Source organism: Sphaerodactylus townsendi, linkage group LG03 (assembly GCF_021028975.2).
Source record: "Sphaerodactylus townsendi isolate TG3544 linkage group LG03, MPM_Stown_v2.3, whole genome shotgun sequence".
Lineage (NCBI taxonomy): Eukaryota > Metazoa > Chordata > Lepidosauria > Squamata > Sphaerodactylidae > Sphaerodactylus > Sphaerodactylus townsendi.
In genome coordinates, this window is record NC_059427.1 from 126,213,943 (window position 1) to 126,236,422 (window position 22,480).

A 22,480-nucleotide genomic window follows, 5' to 3' on the forward strand; every position below is an offset into this window, starting at 1 on the left:
CAGAAGTGATGCCTCTTAGGGCCTGGCACATCTTAATATTTTCTAGGTTTTCTTAGGAATTTCCCCATGCTTAGGTCAGCACATTGACTTACATCCCTCACTCAGAATACTTCACGGAATGTTGTGTCTGGTTTCCCAGATCTCCCACTTCTTGAAACTGCTTGTAACTGTTTGTGAAAGAATTAGCGAGCGTCTCTGTTACCCATCAAACCAGCACTTTATACAGTGCTAGGCATTCTCTGGGTGTCACCCAAATTAGAAAAATACACACAGGCTTACTTTAGCTGTGCCTGGGCACTGTGGGAGCTAGCATCCATTTGCAATAGCGTTAACTGAAGTAAAGCAGGTCCAGGCATAGTACGGAAGAAAAAGCAATGGAGATGTAAAAGTAGGAAAGGGTTCAGAACAGAGACAGTGAGGCTGGAGCTTGCAGTATACACGGAAAGGTAAAGGATGCATAAAAGTGGGAAAGGGTTCATGGCTGAGATGGGGAGGCTGGAACTGGGGGGAACCAAGGTTGGCTAGAGGAAAAGGAGCAGGCTGGGAAACAGAGCACAGGTGACTCCTATGCCAAATACAACTGTGCATGCAGCTAACTCATAGATGTGCATGTATGACTGCACACATATACCAATTCCCAGTCATGACAGCACTGTTTATTAAAAGGAATATTCATTGCACAATGGAGCCACCATCAGGAACATTTTGACTCAATCATATTATAGCATTCCATCACCAGTTTCTCAAGCCAGGGGGTTTAAGGAGTTCCAAGGGCAGGGAAGGGAGGAGGAGGAAGAAGAAGAGTTTGGATTTATATCCCCCACTTTCTCTCCTGCAGGTGACTCAAAGGGGTTTACAATCTCCTTGCCCTTCCCCCCTCACAACAAACTCCCTGTGAGGTGGGTGGGGCTGAGAGAGCTCCAAAAAGCTGTGACTAGCCCAAGGTCACCCAGCTGGTGTGTGTGGGAGTGCACAGGCTAATCTGAATTCCCCAGATTAGCCTCCACAGCTCAGGCGGCAGAGCTGGGAATCAAACCCACAGGAGTAGCCTCTGCATTACACATTTAAGGAAAAACAAATCACTGTTTACTTTCTGCCTCCTCGCCTCCCAATGTGAGTCTATCCGAACTGTTTTTGCGAGTATTATACTATATGTAATAAAATAAGATTGTCCATGATGTAGGGACGTGGGTTGTCCAGTACAGGGGTACCCCACCTGTATAACACTGACAGATGTACTCGGGAGTTTCGCTGTTTCATTGTCAGATTTATATCTGCACGACAGGTAAGAGTATTGAGGCTGTCCTAGATAGTGTTACATCCTTCTAAGTCCATTGAAGTCAACGAGTTTAAAAGGATGTAACTCTGTTTATGACTTGTACTGTAAATCTTTTAAACCAGATTCACGGTTGCAAAAAGCGACCTGATATCTCTGTGGTGAGCACTCCTGGTTTCTCTCTTTTTTTGCACCATTTAGAAAGCGTCCTCTCAGAAAAACTAATACTCTGCTTTGGATGTTACTGAAAGCAAAGTGTAAAACTTGTCAAAAACTCAGAACTTCCCTATCGCTTTTGGTACACGGTACAAAGATACAATGTTATTTCTGTGTTGATCTTGTCTGCATGTTGGTATAGTAAATTAAGCTATGCACCAGCATGCTTCTGCATTCTGAAGTCCTGAGGATCACACTAGAAGTGAAGAGACATCCACAAACAGATTTCCCACTGTTTTAAAAACTGCAAACAGGCCTGTATGTTTTCCTCATTGAGGGGCAAATGGCAAGATTAATCATCTCTCCCTTATCCTGTGCTACAATTTACCTAAAGATAAAGGTAGTTCCCCGGGGAACCACCAAGTCTCTACGGATCGGTAGGGTGACATGACATGACAACAATTACTAGGCATCATTTCTGTCTCCAGTTATCTACACTTTACCTGCAGCAAGCTGGGTACTCATTTTACCCACAATACCTAATCTACCTACAATAGAGTAATAATGGAGGACATTGAAATTCACAAACATCAAGACAGTTTCAACAAGAAAGAAGAGAGTCTGAGAATTAACAAAGCTTGGCTACCAGTACTTAAAAACACCAGAATCAGCCAAGGGCATGCTAAGTTCATGGACAATAGACTCCACCCAGACACAGGATCTGCATTCACCAATACTGCTGCTGCAGGGAATGCAAATGTAAATGGACTGATAACCCCACCCACAATACAATGCACTCATTCACACCTTTACAAAGCAAGTTCCACCCAAAAACTTACTGATTGGTTCCCCACCCTGGGACATATACCCCACTAAACATTTTTTTAAGTGGAAGATCAGTTTTTGGCTCTCTCACCATAGTTTCCACTTCAGCTCTTATTCTCACTGGCTCTTACTCGCATTGTCCCTTATATTTTCCCATGCATCACATCACACTATGCAGCACATGCTAGTGCGAAATGAATTTTCACAGTCAAAATGATTCCCATGCCTTGTGTGGATGTTGGAACTGACAAGTTGTTTCTAAGTTATGAATTAATGAACAAATTAATGTTCTCCCCAACATCCTAATGTTAACAATTTGCAAATTGGGGGCTGCGGTTCCCTTTATTGAGTCAATCCATCTCATATTGGGCCTTCTGTTCCTGCACCTGTCAACTTTTCCCAGCATTATTGTCTTTTCCGGTGACTCTTGTCTTCTCATAATGTGGTCAAAGTAGAATAGCCTCAAGTTGGCCATTTTAGCTTCTAGGGAAAGTTCATGCTCTACTAATCTTTAATGACTGACCGGGATGGTGAAGGCGAGATAATTCTACCCTGTTTTGGATTTTCTGACTACTGAAAAAAACAGTTCTAAGATATTTTACTGATCTGTTTTGGCTCTTACATTATCTCTTCAGGTTTTCCCTGAAAACCAGGAATGACACAGATTTACCAAAAAATCCTCCAAAAGAAAAGAAAAGCAAAACAGCAGAGAGCATCTGTTCATGGCTGGTTGGGAGGGGTATTAGCAGAGCTACGATGGGTTAGGGAACAGTAAGTCTGGCAGACCTTGGAGGCTCCTTCAGGTGAGGCAGCTGTAAGGGTTCCGGCTCCAGAGCCGGGGTAGATAGAGGTCCATGGGACACTAGTTGACTACACAGAAGGAAAACCAAATGCATTCTATAAAAGATGTGCCGGGGGGCAGCTTCCGTAGAATTCTTCCTTGCTTCAGCAGCATAAATGTTTAATTCACAAATCAAGTGGCAGCTCGGCAGGGGGCAAAGTGGATTTTCCCACACATGTGAGAGTATCATTTATTTCTCCTGTATGAAAAGCAATGATTGCCTCACAACTTGAGGTCTCAGGTGAAGATACAAGCAAAATCCCAGCGTCTGTTTTGTGTGTGAAATCAACTTCCTCATTCAAAATCTTTTAATAACATTATTAATAACTACACACTGGCTTGAGATAAATACCCTCCCTTTCCCCTTGAGTCAGCTCATGAACAAGCAACTGGAAAAGGCATGTTACAAGTCAATGATAATTTTGCCAGCACAGCAATGTAGAATTAGCCCATGCAACTAACACCCAGATTGGTTCAGTGACGGAGATCAAAGAAGGACTAGATAGCTGTGTGGTGTTCATGCTTAATTCATGACAAACAAGTTCCAGCACAAATAGGATTGCCAATTCCACATTGTAAATGCTTGGAGGATTTTTTTTTAGTGCGGGGCGGGGGGGAGTCTAAGAAAGGTGGAGTTTGGGGAGGGAAGGGACTACAATGAGGCACAATACCATAGACTCCACCTTCCAAATCAGCCATTTTTGGGAGGTATGCACAATTTTTTGAGGGGGGGGGGTATTTTTTGGGTTTGGGTTTAAAAGACTCAGCAACTTTTGAACAATCCAACAAATAAACCCGAAGCCTCATCCCAGTATGGAGTTTTCCCCCAGTTTATTCACGGAAATTAAAAAATTTGGGGATCTGTTAAACCTGATCCCGAAAAATTCCAAGCTGCCTCCAAAGTCCATGCAGGTCTCGGAGGTAGCAGTGCAAAGCTGAATGCTGGGCTTCAATTCAACTTGGTACGGCTGCCTCCAAAGTCCATGTGGACTTCAGAGGTGGCGGGGCAGAGCTGAATGCTGAGCCCAGTGTTCACTTTTGCGCCACCACTGCCTCCAAGCGCACGTGAATTTTGGATGTGGCGGCAGTGGTCAGCAGCTAAGCGAGTGGGAGAGGGAGGGGGAGTGGAGTTCCCTCCATCTTTTTTTAAAAAATGGTGGTGGGGCTGAAGTGGTTCCAGAAAAATTTGGCGTTTTTCAAGATCTGCTTTTCAGCTCCCTTTTCTCATTTTGGGGGAGGAATCCCTCATTTTGGGGGAGGAATCCGACAAAACATGCTGGTAAGGTATTCTTCAGGCGGTGGGGGGGGGGGAGGTGGGTTTGGTTTGGTTTTGCCAAATGGACATCCCTACCCTTTTCTCCAGGTGAACTGAATGTTTCCTGAAAAAAGCTGTAATTCCAGGAGATCTCCAGCCATCACCTGGAGGTTGGCAACCAAAACTACAGAGAGGCAAAGGACATTTACAGCCTGATCTTGTGTTTACTCAGAAGCAAGTTTATACGGGACTTACTTTGGTATACATGTGACTACTAGGATTGTAGCCTTTCACATATTCAGCATTTCCCACATTATACGGAGGGTTCTTGGGTGGGTCTGTAGCTTTCACTGCTTGATAGCCGTGGGCAACAGCTGCTTAAGTGCTTGTCTGTCACTATGGAACAGTAAGAGCTTTGAAGTGGCCAGAACAAGCGGCTAAACAACCAAAATTCACCCATGAAAAAACAATATGAAGCAGCTACCCAATAGTGAGAGCCAACAAACAGAGAAAAGCTCACTCGGGCAGAGCAGGGCTTACTGATGTTTAGGCTCCTTGAACTAAAGTATCGTCGAGGGCTTTCACGGCCGGATTCAACTGGTTGTGGTAGGTTTTCCAGGCTGTGTGGCCGTGGTCTGGTGGATCTTGTTCCTAAAGTGGCTGGAATCTTCAGAGGTGTATCACAGAGAAAAGTCTGTGTCCAGGAAACGTTAGGAACAAGATCCACCAGACCACGGCCACACATACCGGAAAACCCACCACAACTCCTTGAACTAAGTTGCCTGGCTTTGTTACATTTGGAGTGCTGCAACCTATACATGCAAGAGATCACACTGAATGGTTATTTCCCAGCTCAAAAAGCCTTGAAGCTCTGATCAAATGCTCTAGAAAGATGAGTTAATATAACCAACCTCCGAAGCAGGATATAAACCTTCCGGCTTCCAATACAGGGCCATTTGGAGGAGTGCTTCCTGGGGCAGATTAGCCCTGTTCTGCCCAACACATAGGGAGTCTGGCAGCAGGCTTTGAAGCAGTCAGGTGCTGCCGCTGCTGGAGACAGGATAATGAATTGGACGGGTTTGGGGAATGAACCAGGCAGGTAATTCCTACCTTCCTGATCTCACTATCTCAAGCCGGCTTCCAGTGTTCGCAGCCAGCTGGCTGCCTCTGATGTAGTCTCAATATTCAGGAATTCCAACTTTCCAACCCACCAGATTTGTTTGAAAGCAATGCTGTTTGGGATTATATTGTACCGAATTTTCATAATACTCAGTTTTCAAAGTGAAAGTAGGTTTCCATAGGGTTTTTTTTTGTACCGTGTGCAGTCTTGACATACTACGGCAGCACCATTAGTTTTAAAACTGTGTGCTTTTTTCACTGCATGATTCTAACAAGCCAGGGATTCTATAAGCAAGCTGGATATTATAACATCAGATATTCAATCATGTTAGGCTACATAATAATGTCAATGAAGACAAATGAAATACCTTTGAAGGGGGCGTGGGCGGAGGGGGAAATAGGTTAATGCTCCCCAGCATGATGAACTGGCAGCACCGTGTAGCAAGATTTTAACCTCAATCCAGTTCTAGTCAAACACAAGCCATTTATGCACATGTGTTCTCTTCGCTTCAGCATACAGTCCTTTCAGGCTTTTTAAAAAAAATCCACACAATTTCCCCTCTTACGCACTCACTGCGCTTTCGCTTCTGCAATTTTCAGCATTTTGTGAATGCTCCCAACGCGTGACTTCTTTTTCCTTGCAGGGAAAGCGAAGGCAATCCTGATGCATAAACATTTGCCTGTTCCTTCTCTCCACCCTCCCTGCTTCTCCCCTACCCACACCATAGGCATTCCTCGCACTCAACCACCTCCCCCCTATTCCCATTCCTATGTCACCTCCATTTTCTCATGCTTGAAAGTTTTGGGAGATTTCCACTTTTTTTTTATTTTAGTGGCAAAAGTCTATCAATGAAACAACGAACCACATTGAAATGGACAAGGCTGGATTCTCAGATTTGTCAATGTTTTAGACTTTTCTGCACTGCTGCTTCTCCTGTGATCTTGCCTGAGTGTGTGTGTGTGGGGGGGGAGAGGGGCTTCCTTGTAGGGAATGAGTGTCAAGCAAAACTGGGGCAGGGGGAGAGAGAGAATGCTGTGAGCCGTTTAGTTGGTAGAATGTGCAGTGTGCTCTGGGTGCAGTAACATCACCTGCTTGGTGGAGAGAAATCTGTCCTGTGGGGCATCATCCTAGACAGGTTTATTCAGAAGTAAGCCTCCAGATTCAGCAGCATTTAGCCCCAAGAAAGTGGGGTAGGATAGCAGCCTCTAGCTGTGCTGCGATCCTTACACATCTATCCTTATTTGAAAGTGAGCATCATGATGGGAAGATTAGATCAGCGTTCCATCACTAGTCGGCTGCTGGTGGAAAAAAATAGAAATGGTGGGAGGAGAGGACACAAAGAAGAAGGCAGGCAAAATGGCAGATGGGTGGAGGGAAGAGGATTATGCCAGTGGTTCTCAACCTTCCTAATGCCGCAACCCTTTAATACAGTTCCTCATGTTGTGGTGACCCCCAACCCTAACATTTATCCATTTTACAGATGGAGAACACTGATGCAGAGAGTCTTAGGCGACCCCTGTGAAAGGGTCGTTCGACCCCCAAAGAGGTCGCGACCCACAAGTTGAGAACCACTGGGATTACGTAAAATGGATGCTGGAAGGCAGTGGAAGGGGAACACTGGTGCAGCTGCAATATACCTTTTGTGCCAAAATAAAGAAAGGAATACACCATTTTGCCATGTCACCGGGGGTGTAGCTCCAGAAAATAGCACCCAGGGCAAGCACTGAAATTGCACCTCTCCAACCCAGCCTCCACTGTTGTAGGGCAGCAGATTCAGGTGTGGGGAGGACTGAAGAACCCTAGTTGTATGAACTAAAAGGAGGGAGGGAGGGAAAGATAGACACAGACACACATTGGGAAGGAAGGGAGGGAGGGAGGGAGGGAGGGAAAGAAAGACACTCACACTGTGGAAAAGAAGGAGGGAAGAAAGGAAAGAAAGAAGGGAGGGAGGGAGGGAGGGAGGGAGGGAGGGAGGGAGGGAGGGAGGAAGGGAGGAAGGAAGGAAGGAAGGAAGGAAGGAAGGAAGGAAGGAAGGAAGGAAGGAAGGAAAAGACAAACACACACTCACACTGTGGGAAGAATGGAAGCAAGGCAGACAGAAAGAAAGACAAAAAGAAACACACATAAAAAGACAGACAGCCCCACCCTATACAACCCTTGAAGCACTGGTAGTTGGCAGAGGCCACTGCATGCATGTGGAATGGGGGCTGAGGAGCTGGGGGAGTTCCAAGGCAGCAGGATTCCCTTCCCCCTTCTGCAGCCCCCTGATCACCTCAGCACCCACACAGGAAGTCTGCAAGTGCACCAGGTCTGTATGTCGTGGGTGATCGCCTCGGACAGGGGGAAGGAGCTTTGTGAGGGCTGGGCCACCAGCAGCACACACCTTTCCGTGCAGGAGGGGGGACTTTTCTCCTTCACCTTCTCTGCTGCAACTCAGCTGTCCTGTGCCCAGCTAGGTGGAGTGAGCTGAGGCAGCCAGGTAGGCAGAGATATTGGGGTGAGATGTCGGGTGGGGGCTCAGGGCTGCCTTGTGCCCCTCAAGCGGCACCTGAGGCATCAGCCCTTCCGTCCCCCTAAATACACCTCTTCATGTCACAAGTCACACCCACACACCTGGGCAAGCAAAAGCCACAGCTTTCACGGATATGAAAAATACAAACCCTGCAGTAGATTAAACAAAAACTGAGGGGAAGAAGGATGGTGCAAAAAAGTACCGCAAAGCAATGATTGCAAATCAACTGCTTCTCAAGCATGCAGTAAGCAGCACATGTATAAAAGGCCATAATTTCCTCTTTTCTAAGAAACTGCTATCTTTTCGCATGGGAACTTATTTATATAGCACAGTTACAAAGCTCCTTTTCACCCCCAAAGTCCTCAAGAAGGCGCAAAGGAAATATAAACGTAAAATGACCTCAAATAATCACAGGTGAATAAATAAGTGCTGTCCCTATTTAAACCCAACTCTAAAGCTTTCTGGAATGGAACAGTTTTCCAATTCCCTCCAAAAGATGCGTTGGATAACAAGGAGTGCCACAGAAAATTCACAGATAGTGTTTAAGCCAGGAGGGCCTCTGTGGTGTGAGGAACGGAGGCAGGAATGTATTAATTTGCAGCATTTATAGCCCGCCTTTCTCCTGAAAACATAAAGCAGATTCTTGTGAATTTGGCTAAAATAAGTATAATAAAGTACACTGCATGATGGAAACCAGAAGAGCTAGATTGGAGCCCAGCAACACATTAAGAAACCAACAAGATTTTCAGGGTATAAGTTTCGAGAGACAAACTTTCCTTCATTGGAAAACAAGGAAAACTATGAGCGGAGCAAAGAGGGTAGAGTTTGTTTTTACATGGGAATGACTACGCATTGTACTCACTGCCTTGGTTAATGCAGAGGCATTCACAGTTGCAGTGAAGCTTCCATGTAATAGTATCCCCCGCCCCCCACACCACCACCAGTGGAGCACTTTAGAAAAGGGTGTACCAAAGCAGCTGTGGAAAAGCATGTGGCAGAGTAGCAGGAAACCCAGAAAGCATGAGAACGTCATGAGGAAGCCTCACAGAACCACTGCCACTTGGGGGAAATGTGGAGCAAAACTTCAATATACAGGCTAGGTGAGACAGCATGACCCTGGTACCGAAGCATGACTGGAAGCGAACAGTGAAGAAGTCACAAAAAAAGGTGTTTGTTTCTGCAAAATTCTTGTTACCTGGGAGGAGTATTCTGCCTCCTGCCCCTTCCTCGACAATATGCAGCCTCTTCTCCAAATCCAAGGCGTTTTTTCTTAATGCAGCCCCCCTGAAACTGTTTCATAACATTATATGTACAGAACCAAATACAGATGGAGAAAGTGAAGTCTTGCTGCAGACCTTTAATTCCACTTCTTCTAGCAAAAACGTTAAAGAGTAATTAGTCGGGTGTGCTGGTTTTCCCTAACAAATGGGGAGACTGTGATGCAAAAGGGAGTGTGCGGCTTTTTACAAAGGTAAGAGGCCTATGAAGTGGGAGGGGGAGGGTTTGCTGTAAGAATGCCGGACCTCTCTGTGTGTGTGTGTTGGGTTGTACTGGGGGCGGGGATTACTCAGCTACTAACGATTAATAATAATAACGGTTGCAACATTAATTGACTAATCAAACCGATCAATTACATGTCCATGGATCAATTAAAAACAGGGCCCCAGCTAATTGATCGCTGCCTCCTCTGGGCTCTGTGGTTCACTGAGGCTTAGAGTGAGGTCAGCTATTTCCCCAGCATTTCTCCAGACCTCAGGGAAGGGTAAAGAGAATCTCAGCAACCTCATGCAGAGCCTTGTGGTTTGAGTCATGTGCCGTATTTCCCTGCCATAAGCAAAGCGCGCTACTCTAAAGAAAGGTTCCGGATTTCACCTTTACACAATAAATCTCAGAGCGCTAACAACTGCATTACTCTGGAGAGAGACATTTCGATCCCTTGCAGCAACTGAGTAATGGCTGCACTTTTTTGCACTAAAACCACACGCCGGTAATGTTCTACAGTAGTATCCAGGTATCAAGCTGGAGTCGAATCACTGACACTGATAGCAATGGAAAGCAGTCCTGGAAACAGCCTCCAAACAATAGATCCTGGCGGCAGACTCTCGCTTCCAGGTGCGCCTGAGAGTGCACACTGCAAGATTATGGTAGATTGCTCGCAGCAGGTGGAAGAATTATGTTCTGTCTTTCTTTTTCTGCAGGCAACAAAAACTCGCTGGCCCTTTGGCTAAGGAGTGGGATTATTCAGAGAACATCTGCCCTGAAGTGCAAGGTGGCAGGTCTTCCTTGGTGCCAGCGTCTTTTCTTCTCCCATAAAGAAGATGTGGTTTAAATCCATTTGCGGTCCAAAGTGGCAGCCTTGTTATGCCCTGTTGGCCTTCTCCTGGTGAATACTCTATGCAGTTTTCACTTTGTGAAATGAATAAATGAGATGTCATCACATTCCCTGCCCTCCAGTCTACACTACTGGCTGCTGCTGGGAGGTGATGGCAGAGGCGTAGGGGGGAAAAGTGTTTTTCGCGGAATTGGCGCAGCTTCCTCCGTTTCCAAACCAAACTCCAGTTCTAATGTCCTACCGAACCCGTGGAATGTCTGCTTTGCCTAAGTGCGGCTTCGTGTCCCCCACCTCCTTTAAGCTACGCCTCTAGGTGATGGGAAAATATAGGACTGTGCATACCAAGAAGTAAATATCACAGGGTAAGGAGTGAGGAGCTGAGCAGCGCACGCGTGGGTATAAAGCTGCCAAAGTTTCCCGATTTTCATCCCGCCCGCCAAATTTCACCCTCTAGTTACCATAAGCTCACTAAGCACTTTATTGGGGAAACGAACACCTCTCTACCACCAGCTAACAACTCCCTAAATGTAATTTGACAAAAATATTATTGACCTACTTGCAAGGCAATACTAAGGATCACTGAGAAAACGTATGTGAAGTGCTCTGAATACTGTAAAGTCCTGTATACACATGCTAAGTATTGTGCTGAACTAGAAGAAGCAGAGCATGTATGAGGAACATAGCTGATGCCATGGCATACCTTGCTCGGCACAGGTATAGGAAAACAAGGGGCCAAACTTCTCCATTTATAACCGATTGCCGCCTTAACAGTAAGATCCAATTCTCGCCAAAACCCATCCATGTGGAAATCCAGTAACTTTTAGTGGCACCACCCGGTATTCTCTGAATGACTATAACTATTGAATGTGCATGGAAATGGTTCAGGTATAATATCCTTTCTCAAGGGACACCCCACATAAAAAGTGGAGACCTGACCTCGCTGGCGTAGAATGAACACCACTCGATCCAGCTTGTTCTTAGTAATTGCCACTTACGGTGAATATGCAATGGGAGCTGGAGTATCGAAGTGACCTGAGCCCAGAGGTGGAGCACTCAGGGGGCAATTGGGGTCAAATGTCCCTGGGCACACACCAGCTGGTCATTTGGGGGGCTGGAGAATTGCCCCCCACACCCCTCCCCTCGGGCCCACCCAGCCAGGCTGCTCCTTCAGCTGGCAGAGGCTCCTTCGGAGTTGAAATTTTGGCCAGCGAGCAGCCTTTATTGCTCCGAGTAAGGTGCTGCCCTGGGTGCCTCAGCCCTCTACCCGGCAATCTCATATTCTTCTGGAGCCACTTGTAAGTATGATCTATCTGAGCATATGCCCTGCAGGAACTAGACATGCCCCAAAATAAGAACCAAGTATATAAAAGAAACAGGGTTTTCACTGGAAATGCTAAGTGCAAAACAAGCACTGATCCACAATAGGAATGGCAGGGGCAGAATGTGCCTGTTCAAAAGTCGATCTATATGGCTACCAATCTTGATCCTCCTTGATCCGAGATTGCAGATGACTTAGCAGACCAGGTGCTCAGGAGCAGCAGCAGCATGCGTTAAACAGAAAGTGGTGAAAGCGAAGCGCCATTGCTTTCACATCCTGCATGCCGGAAGCTCCCTTAAAGGCACCTGGTGGGCTACTGTGAGTGTAAATGGCAGAAAGTACTGGACTAGATGGACTCTTGGTCTCGATCCAAAGGCAGGCTCTTTCTATATCTGGCGTTCTGGCGAGGGAAGAATTTTCGCATTCTTTGAGTTTCAGTTGAAATACCTCTCGCGTCTGCACATGCGAAATGTTTTTCGGTGCTAGTATGAAAGCATTATGGGCAATGACCACAGCAACATCTGCAAGGCGACAGGCCAAATTGTTACGGTTCCTTCAGTGACCTAGACTTGGGGTTGGTGCAGATGTCTCTAGAATAGATATCTCCAAGCAAACAACTGCTGATGGAAGTATTCAGAGGAGGAGGTCTCTCAGAAGATACGGAGAGGAGAACTGTCAACACCGGTGATTGTTAGCAAATCACAGCACAGTTGGAGAATAAAACAGCCACTTGCTCATAATCTACAGAAAGCTGCATTTCTGTACCAGGGGAAAGAAAATGCCACCAGTTAGTCACAGCTCAACTCTAGCCCTTGGCCCTCACTAAATTAATCCCTGGGGCCTGGGGATCTTCCGCAGACAAAGCAGAACACAGCTAGCCTCCCACCCCTTTGTTTTGATCCATAGCTTGTCAGGGAAGAGCATGGGGTGGTGGTGGCGAGTTCTCATTTTAAGCCTTGACCATCTCAAACGCCATACAGTAAGGCTACACATGCAGCTCCCTAAAGTGACACCTCGCCTCACCTCCAATCAGTGTTCTGAGAGAGGACCAAAATTCTCTACCTCAGTTTCAATTGAAATTGGAGCCGTTAGGTGAGGGTGATAAGCCTTTTTAATTCCGGAGTATCAGCATAGCAAACAGGCTGCTCATGTTGACCGCCCGCGTGCACCTTTGCGTCTTCGCCCTGCCGCCAATGGTCTGCCTTTGATGTTCCGTTAACCTGCCAGACCTCACAGTTCTTTGCAGCCCTGTCATGTTTATCGCGCATGTGCCAAATGCCCGTGCGATAAATGCGTTACAGTCAGGTGTATGTCTTTTGAAATAAAATCAGAAGCCGCAGACTGATTCCTTCCTGTCTGCTGCTTTTGGCCGTTTTTTTTCAAAGTGCCAAAAGATGCCAATACTGTCAGTTCCTGCATATTTTCGAGAATGTGGAAGGTAATTTGCAGAATATAAAATGCAAAGTGCAAATCAGCCATCGGAGGAGGTTACCGGCAATACTTTCGAAAAGCATGACGGTAGGCACTCTCACCTCACATTTGTCCAAACCATCCAACACACTCATTTTTGTCATTGATTTAAAAAGAAAAAAGCCATTCTGGCAAGCACATACAAACAATTTAAACGTGCACAAAGAACCATGGAGGTCTAGTTGACACAACTTACTTCTAAAATTATTCTCCTTTTGCTCTTTTGCGCAAGATCTCTGGTATGCACCCCTAAGTAGTTGGTTGGTTCTGGTCGGCAGCCCAGACAAGGGTTCAGAAAATTCCACGATCACTGCAGTGACTGCTGTGATCTTGGGAATTTTTGGTTTGTGCAAGTTCATATTTAGAGATGACCAAATATCATTTTTGAGCGGAACATAAAAAGTTTGGTGTGAACTGGCCTTAGCATTGTTACTATTCGTAAATGTTTTTTCCTGGAACATGTGGGAAATGATCCATGGGATTATCAAATTTCATGTAAAACTCCCCTAACCCCCCCCCGCGTGCATCGTATTTCATGTGTCTCTTACAATCTTCCAGTTAAGCAGGAACTGTAATTGGGAGTCCTCTTCATATACGTTAATTATTATTAGTCTTCATTTTTGCTACACTTTTATTGGTTTAAAATAGTTCAGAATCTCTCTCTTAGCCAGCCAGCCAAGATAAACATGAGCTAGCTGCCTGACTACCTGAAGTGAGCAGTAACAAGCCATTTTCTCAAAGAGCACTGGGCCTTCCTATATCCTTTCAGGCCCCCTGAAGGAAGCCTGGATATCAAGGGGGCAAAGTCTCCCGGAGCAAAGCCAGTTATTTATTTATTAATTATATTTGTACCCCGCCATATCTTGACAACTCAAGGTGGCTTACAATATCACAGTGTTGAGTGTTGAGGTTTGGGCCTTCAGGTATCCTGCTGCAAGGACACACCAATAAAATAAGCAGAAATTCAAATTTACTTTGCTTTGGACAAGAAGTCAAGTGTTCTATGCTCAGCATTGCCACTTGATCTTGTATACATCCAGCGTAGAATTTCTCATTGATTATCATTCCAATTAAAAACTGGGCAGGAAGCCAATGAAACAAAGACTTGAAAACAGATCTTGTTTCTTGCTCAGACTTGGCCTTGCTATCTGGACCATGATGCTGTTTTCAGTTATATTCTGGCTTCTGTTCCAATTCTCATTTATTGACCTCACTCAGCATATAAGGTTCAGTTCCTAGGCCAATGTTAAGTGCACAAGGAGTATTGCAACATAACAAGGATTGGGGGCTACTTGCATGAAAAAGGAAGGAATGTGGTTCTTAGCTTTTGCTACAGTCTGTAAATTCTGCAACCTGAGTATCTTCGGTAATTATAGAAGTGCCAGATTTATTGCTTGGTAGTATTTTGGTGTGCTCAGACAAAACTCCACCTCACAAACGTTTAATTATTGCCTCCAGGTCAGCAGCAAAGTTGGTTTCAGATTCCAGCTGAAGACTATCAACTCCAAGGTCATCGTCACATGCTTGGGGACCATGAGTCAGTGCTGCAGACACAAAGCCACAAGCCCAATTGGGCTTCCTTCAAGAATATTCCTACGCACCAGCCACTGAGTTACCACTTGACCAAGAAGCATCCCTTTTGGTCTGTGTATGCACAAAAGTCAGCTATTTCCTGCATCATTCATACACATCGTTTATTACCATGGCTGACGTAATATGAGGCAAGAAAGCAGACTTTTCCTCTCATAGTTGATCAAATCAGCAACGGTCAAGTTCCTTCTCTAAACAAGGAGTCAACTGACACTTATTCTTTTGGTAGCAATGCTCTGTTCACCACAACCTGCTTTCCAAACGCCAAAGCTTCACATCTAAGTGATTGTTTGTGGGAAAGTGCACCAAAACATGGTTACTGGGGTGAAATTCTCATGGCTTGGCCTGCAGGGGACCCACATGACTATCAGTAGTCCCAAGGCTGAGTGTGTTTTGCTCCTCCATTCCTCTTGATTCTATAACATTTCTGTCTGTTTTACCATCTCCACTCCTGTGTCAGGCAGCAGCCCAGCAACATCTGGACCCCAACAAAGCTGAGAACATTTGGAATCAGCCATCATAATCTGCCAGGCCACAAAAAGCAGAATGGTTGGGAGAAGCAGGGAGGACAGTGGCTATCTTCCAAAGTGTACTTGTCGGTTACCTTAAGAATCTGGAACTCCTGGGCAGGTAGAGCGAAATGCAAAATGGCTCTCTTGGGAAATGTTCAAATAGCATTGCAAAATTGCAAAAATGGCTCTCTTGGGAAATGTTTAAATAGCTTAAAAGTGGTCACTGGTCACTGAGGCATGTCAGTTCTCTTCTGCTGTCCTACCTTACAGGGTAAGGAGGGCCTAGATGCCAATCCCAGCAAGGCCCTGCTTCACCCTAATAAAGGGCACAATCAATCCTGAATTGTAGTTTTGATCTCAGAAATTATTCCTTCATCACCTGGTGGAATGTTAACTCATCTTCTGCAGCTTTAAAACCTTGATGTTCAAGACCAAAGGCTCAAAGAGGCCTCTTTCGTGCATAATCCAATTGCACAGCACTTTTCTTTCAAAGACTGCTTCCCCATCCACCTTGCCAATTCCACAATGGCACTGGTGTGGAAAACAAAGCTGGAGTTGTGGGATTTTCGCTTGGATATCATGGAACCAGTGTCCCCTCATTCCATTCTGTGTATACTGATCTGCTGGGAACTCGGGTACGGTCATGGGAGGTACAGATAAGGAAGTAATAGGCTGCTGCAAGAACCTGCAATTATCATCGACACCTCTGCTCACACTTCAGGATGCCAGATGACAGTTCACCTGTAATCCCAGCCTCTTCAGAGTAATGCACAAAGCTAAAGTGGGCTCTTCCACTGCCAGGCAGAGATTTACTATTTCAGCTGTGAATCCAATGAGCACACAATGGGGAGGACAAGGCACCTGAGAAGCATACACCTTCAGCTGGACACCTAGGCCCTTAGATAGACATTTATAAGTATAAAAGCAGAGGATCCCCCTCACATAGCATTTAGAGAATAACCCCTGGCTAGGCTAATGCAAGGCATGGCAGAGCAATCCAGGAAGGGGTATGGAATCTACAACCAACCTCCACTGAAATTAAGAATGGGGACAGAAAATTAAGATCAGGGGCTCATTCCACCAGACACTCAAGGAAGTAGCAAAACCCTTTGCACAGAAACACCCACCTCCAAACAGACACTAAAACTCTGGAAACTGGTAACAACGTATAACGAGCCAACCTGGACTCACCCAACACAGACCCAAAGCCAGGACCTACCCAGAAATACATCATCATGCTGGCAGCAGGGATGTCCACAGAGCCACGGAGAGGCGATTCAGCCCAGGCTGTTGGATGTGTCACCCACCCCCGGCTCTTTCTGTCCTGTGATGATGGCCGGGGTTCCCCCTTTCAGAGGCACAACCCCGTTGACAATTGCTGCAGGCTGCCGCAAGCCTCAGAGCTGGCCATGGGTATCCAATGTGCCAGCTTGATGCAGGAACGGCAGGTGGGGGGGCTTCCAGGTGGGTGGCAAAGGTAAGGGAGCAAGACCCTGACAACAGGAGGTTGGGGGGTGGGGCTGAACAGCAGAAAACACCACCCCCTTGACGGGAGATGCAAGAGATGCAAAGCCAGCTCAGCGCCCAGACCTGTTCTTCCCGCAGAGCTGGAGTAGGGCTGGCTGGCTGGCAGCACGGGGGTTTCTGGCCGGATATGTGGCTCCAATCAGAGAAAAGGCGCTTCAGCTACTGGACCAGCCGGCTAAGTTGACAGGTTTGCTGTGGACGGGTGGGGGTGGAGGGGCTATGCTGTGAGAATGCTTGCATGTGTGCGAGAGAAGGAAAGAAAGAAGGGGGGAAAAGAAAGGAAGCTGGGAGCGGAGGCTCCTGCCGCTCTGACACTCTGCAGTGTATGTCCTGCCTCAGCATTTTCCAAGCTACCCTGTCAATAAGGGAACTGGCCGCTCATGTAATTAACCTGTGAGGTGCCAGCTTTCTCCCAACTGGTGCTGAGCCTCCAGGCTGTCTGACTGCTCTCTGCTTTTGCCATGTTGCTGAAAGCAGCGCTTGCCTTGATAAAGGAGGGCCAGGACAGCTGGTAAGCCCCTGGTTTATAAGGCAATTGAGCCTTCAGCTTCACGGGAACATGCCAAGATCCAATTCTCTCAACTGCAAGGCTGCACAGGAAAGGTCTGGAAACCGAACTGAAGTCAGAGTCTCTCTGTGGCAACAGTGAGTAAGTCTATGTGGCAAAGGGCTTGCTAACTAGGAATCCCAGAACCCTACTCTGGACACCCTTGATTTGAGGGCCATGGTTCTTATGGGAGAGCTTGTATTAATCTGAGGGGAACCGGGTTATTTCTTTGCCAGGCTGAACTGGAGTTTTTGATGGATGCCATGGTGGTGGTTCTGGGAAATACGGTGTCTGTTGTGCAGCAGCTGCACGCTGCCTGCCTCTCTCATCTTGCTTCTTTTACTTTTCCATGTTGCTCAATCTGTCCTAAATATTTAGGCAATAGCAGAAGTTTTATCAGCAACAGATGCTGGAAAGCAATGTTTTTCTCTCAGGCAGGGACACTGCCACACGTGGCCACCCTCTGAGAACTGTTTGGTTTCCCTTGTAACTATAAGGAAGGGGAAGGAATCTGTTGCATATTTTATTCACATACATGATATTTCTGCCTCGGAAGAAGCATTCTGGCTGGGGAAGAGTTTGTGTGAGAGCCCTGCTGTCAGTTCTGTCAAGATGCCCCCTGCCATTGATATGTTCATGCCCCAGACACTCTATCAGATCAGAAGATGGACAGGACAACCTTGTGCTGCCTTGGTGATCTCCAACCCCTTGGCAAAGTCTCTGCCTGCCAGGGCCCAACATTCCAGCTTTGACAGCCCCTTTTAAAGAGGAAAACTCATAGTGTATTTTAAGAGAGAGCTTGTGTGCTGCTTTAACTATTTTTTTTCCTGGAAGGCCATAAAACCCTATAACAAGGTGCAAAGACAGGACAGCCAGAGCCAGATTTTCAGCCTATATTGATCTTGGGTAAGAACGGGATGCTATTAAATAATTATTTTAGATATTTATACTCTGCTTTTCTCCCCAATAGTGATCTGGAGGACACTTACAAGAGCATTCAGCCCTGTGAAATAGGTTAGGCTGAGCATGTATGACCAGTGGTGTATCTGCCTAGGGGAAGGGGGGGCACCCTCTGGCGCCACTAATCTGGACGCGTGGGGAGGGGCACAAAATCAGCCCCCCACATGACCAGGAAGACCAGGAAGACCTTGGCCCCGCCCATGTTGTCATCGGAAGCCAGCAGTCCCTTCAGCCCTTCCTTCTGGGGAGAGCAGACGCAATTGGAAGGCTCCATCCTTGGCCCACCTCCCTGAGCCCCGCCCCCTGGCGTAGCATGGGGGGGTGCCCGGAGAACAGCTGACTCCGGGTGCCATTTTCCCACCATACGCCTCTGTGTATGACTGACCCAACTAGCCCAAGGTTACCCAGTAAACTTCCACAGCAGAGCAAGGATTTGAACCTGGCTCTCAGATCCTAGGCCAGTCCATTAGCCAGTCCATTAGTGCTACCACACTATGTCTCTTTCGCTGTTTGTGGTGAAGCGCAGCATAATGCAACAAGGGACATGACATCATGCTGCCCTTTCATGCTGTCAGAAATGCACAGCACAATAAGGTTACACCACACACTGTATTACAACAGACTTGATCACGAAGACAAAAGTAAAAGAAATGAATTAGATGACAACAACATCTAGATCTGTCCCCAGAGCGCTGGAATTCTGCGTGACTCAAGTGCTCAGAGATTCTTAACACCTGATTAATACTTGAGCATCAAACCGCAAAATCATTCCAGCCCCCAGGAGGGAAAAGAGTTAACAGCGGTTCAGCCGTCAGATATGGACATTCAACCACTCAAGAGTTTCTGCTGTTCATGTTAGAGGGCAAGAGAATGTGAGGGTCCACCCCCCCCCCCCGCCACAGCAACTGTTCCACTGACTGAATGTGAGATGAAGTATCAATCTGTCCGATATACTTGTGCCATTTGCAATAATTTGCAATTAAATTACTGACAGGACAGTGCAAACAGAACAGGAGTTTTCTATTCATTTAACAGTTCACAAGTTCCACTGGTGGCAGCAAATCTGCACCTGCGAAACCCCACTCCCCTTTCAAAGCTCCCAGGGCTCTTCTTCTTTTTTTTTTAACAATATAACTATTCCAAACAAAGTACTTTGCTGTGTGTGGCCTTGGATTTGCTTCTTAATTAATTCATCCACTACTTTGACTGGTCTATGGCACATCTGCTGTTTTGCATTATGGGATTATACTCCCGTGTGCAATTCTCTAGCCTTCAGAACAGCTTTCCATTTCGAATTATGGATCAGGGACTGGCATTAAGAAGAAGAAGAAAAAGAATTTGGATTTATATCCCCCCCTTTCTCTCCTGTAGGAGACTCAAAGGGGCTTATAATCTTCTTGCCCTTCCCCCCTCACAACAAACACCCTGTGAGGTGGGTGGGGCTGAGAGAGCTCCGGAAAGCTGTGACTAGCCCAAGGTCACCCAGCTGGCATGTGTGGGAGTGCACAGGCTAATCTGAATTCCCCAGATAAGCCTCCACAGCTCAAGTGGCACAGCTGGGAATCAAACCCGGTTCCTCCAGATCAGAGTACACCTGCTCTTAGCCACTAAGCCACTGCTGCTCCTTAGCAAGCCCTTTCCTTCTATCAGAAGGAAGCAATGTTCTGCATGGAAGGCAGGGCACTCGACTACTGATCTGGTCGCCAACTGTTGTGTGTTTATAAGCTGACTTGATTCCAGAAGGACCAGCCCAATAAGATCATAGCTTGAGACTTTCTGATTTACTCTCACCTTTCTTCCTCCAATCTCTGGCCTTTAGCAAGAGCTTGTTCTACAGCATACAGTGAGACTTTGGGGGATATGACCAGTGGTGGGATTCAAATCACTTAACAACCGGTTCCGGCGGTGGGATTCAAATAATTTAACAACTGGTTGTTTACAAGCACCATCTTAACGATGGTGCGAACCTGCTGAATCCCACCACTGGATATGACAGCCTCTAGCAGGAAGGTAGCAAAATGATAAATGATATTGTCTGTATCAACACACAAATCTATGTGCAATTTACACAGGGGAAATCACACACCTGTGCTTGGCACCAGGCTGGACTTTCATGTTTGCTTAATGACCCAGAACAATGCCACTGAAAAGCTCAGGTGGCAAACTCAAGTCAGATTAGTAAGTAAGGCACAAACAGAGTAAGCCACAAACAAAGGAGAGTTTTCCCATGGTATGTTGTTCCATTGCTAACTTACTCAAGAGGTCACAGCATTCTAGACGAATGGCCAGTCACAGCTGGGGCATAATGTGGGGCCACCATACGAACACAAAAAAAGATTTCATCTGCTCACCCATATGATCCTGATCCCAATCAGATATCATAACACAACAAATCACTCCGTTGACTGCTACCATGCCTCTATAATATTTTTTTTTAAATCTGCATGACCAGCATTCTGTTCACTTGCGGCAAGCATAACTTATCAAACGCAGAGTGCGCACCGGGCACAGTACGGCCCAGCTACGCCTCTGACAGTCACTGTAGTTTGTTCTGTCCAGTTTGGCCTTGCTCCAGTGCTAGCTTGGCCTTTTACAAATAGATAATCGGATCTGAGCGCAAAGCATACTAAGATCTTCTGTGCTCATTACGTTTCTGGAACATTTACATTGAGTAAATCTCTCAAAGGCCAGAACTTGACATTACAGCTGAGGTGAAGTGACCACCAAAAACAGCAAACCTTCCCTTCCTACCCAGTATGGGGTATAGCAACATAGCCCATGTAGCGTGGTATTGTTGTGCTTTGCCTTTCTACTCCCCCCCAAATCAGCCAATGAAAAGAGAGGGAAGTGAAAGTGCAATAACATCATGTCCAACATTTTGTATTATGATGTTAAGGAGAAGAGGAAACACATCTGCTGTAATACGCAATTCTGCTCTCAGAGTCCAAATTACAAGCCAGGAAGTCCTGAGTATGAGTAAACTCCCTAGGAGATGTTAAACAACTCCCTATTCCCTCCAGCCTGAGCTCCCTATCTGAAATTTAGAATTAATGCTGATTTGCAGGTTGGTAGTGTATGTATGTAAAGTGCCATTAAGTCACAGCTGATTGTGGTGATCCCTTATGGCTGTGGCGGCGAACCTATGGCACTCCAGATCTTCATGGACTACAATTCCCATCAGCCCCTGCCAGCATGGCAAATTGGCCATGCTGGCAGGGGCTGATGGGAATTGTAGTCCATGAACATCTGGAGCGCCATAGGTTCGCCACCGCTACCTTATGGGATTTTCAAGGAAGGACATTAAGAGGTGGTTTGCCATTGCCTTCCTCTGCAGTCTTCCTTGAAGGTCTCCCTTTGAAGTACTGACCCCGCTTAGCTTCAGAGATCTGAATAGATCAGGTTGTACCCATGCTGCCTTCCCTACTGAAGATTGGAAGTAGGGACTGTTAAAGCAATGCACCTGAAATGCTTTGGGCACGCTATAAGTAGAAAAAAAAGAGTAACAATTATCTACCATCAGCCACTTTCCAGTAGAACAACACTGTCGCCTCCTTGTTGTCCCCCCTTCAGTACGTTATAATTGAAGTGTATAAACAAGTGGATTCACAGATGGGAGAAGATGCTGCAACCATTTCTCAAACACAAACAAAAAAAAAGGCTTAGGTTTCCCACATGACTGAAGCATGAGTTTTAGAGACTGTGGGATAGAGGTATTGTGGTCAGTTACAAAACCAAATATAGTTGGGCAGGCTGCAAATTTTCTCCAAGTTTTCTGCTTCAAGAATAACTGAGGTTTTCAGTTATTCTGAATAACTTGTTATTCCCTAGGTTACTATACATGCCATTTTCAAATGGGACAAGAACTACTGCTGAAATAGTCTGCAGGGTTGGGGATAAGACACTGACAAATATTGTGGCATTTTCACAAAACATTCCACTTACATTCATCATTGGAGAATCAGCACAAATATGGGGGAAAACATGGAATCTCCTCTGACTACTGAGCAACTTTCAGACCAGTGGTTCTCAACCTGGGGTTTGGGACCCCTTTGGGGGGTCGAACGACCCTTTCACAGGGATCACCTAAGACTCTCTGCATCAGTGTTCTCTATCTGTAAAATGGACAAAATTTAGGGTTGGGGGTCACCAAAACATGAGGATCTGTATTAAAGGGTCAGGGCATTAGGAAGGTTGAGAACCACTGTTTCAGAGGAACAAACAAGTGGGAAAAGGAGCAGT

At 46.2% G+C, this 22,480-nt stretch overlaps 1 protein-coding gene across 7 annotated transcripts in view; it reads right to left on the minus strand.

Annotated features, from left to right (window-relative positions):
* Window positions 1-22,480, minus strand: part of RBFOX3 (RNA binding fox-1 homolog 3) — a 402,764-nt gene that overhangs the window by 79,077 nt on the left and 301,207 nt on the right. The window contains exon 1 of one of the 7 annotated variants that reach the window (XM_048491454.1): window positions 16,427-17,026. The exons of the other annotated variants lie outside the window; for them this stretch is intronic. Within the exon in view, the coding sequence (XP_048347411.1) occupies window positions 16,427-16,444 (18 nt within the window). The 5' untranslated portion in view covers window positions 16,445-17,026. Of the gene's footprint in view, window positions 1-16,426; window positions 17,027-22,480 lie in introns of those variants that run through there. 7 annotated transcript variants of the gene reach the window in all.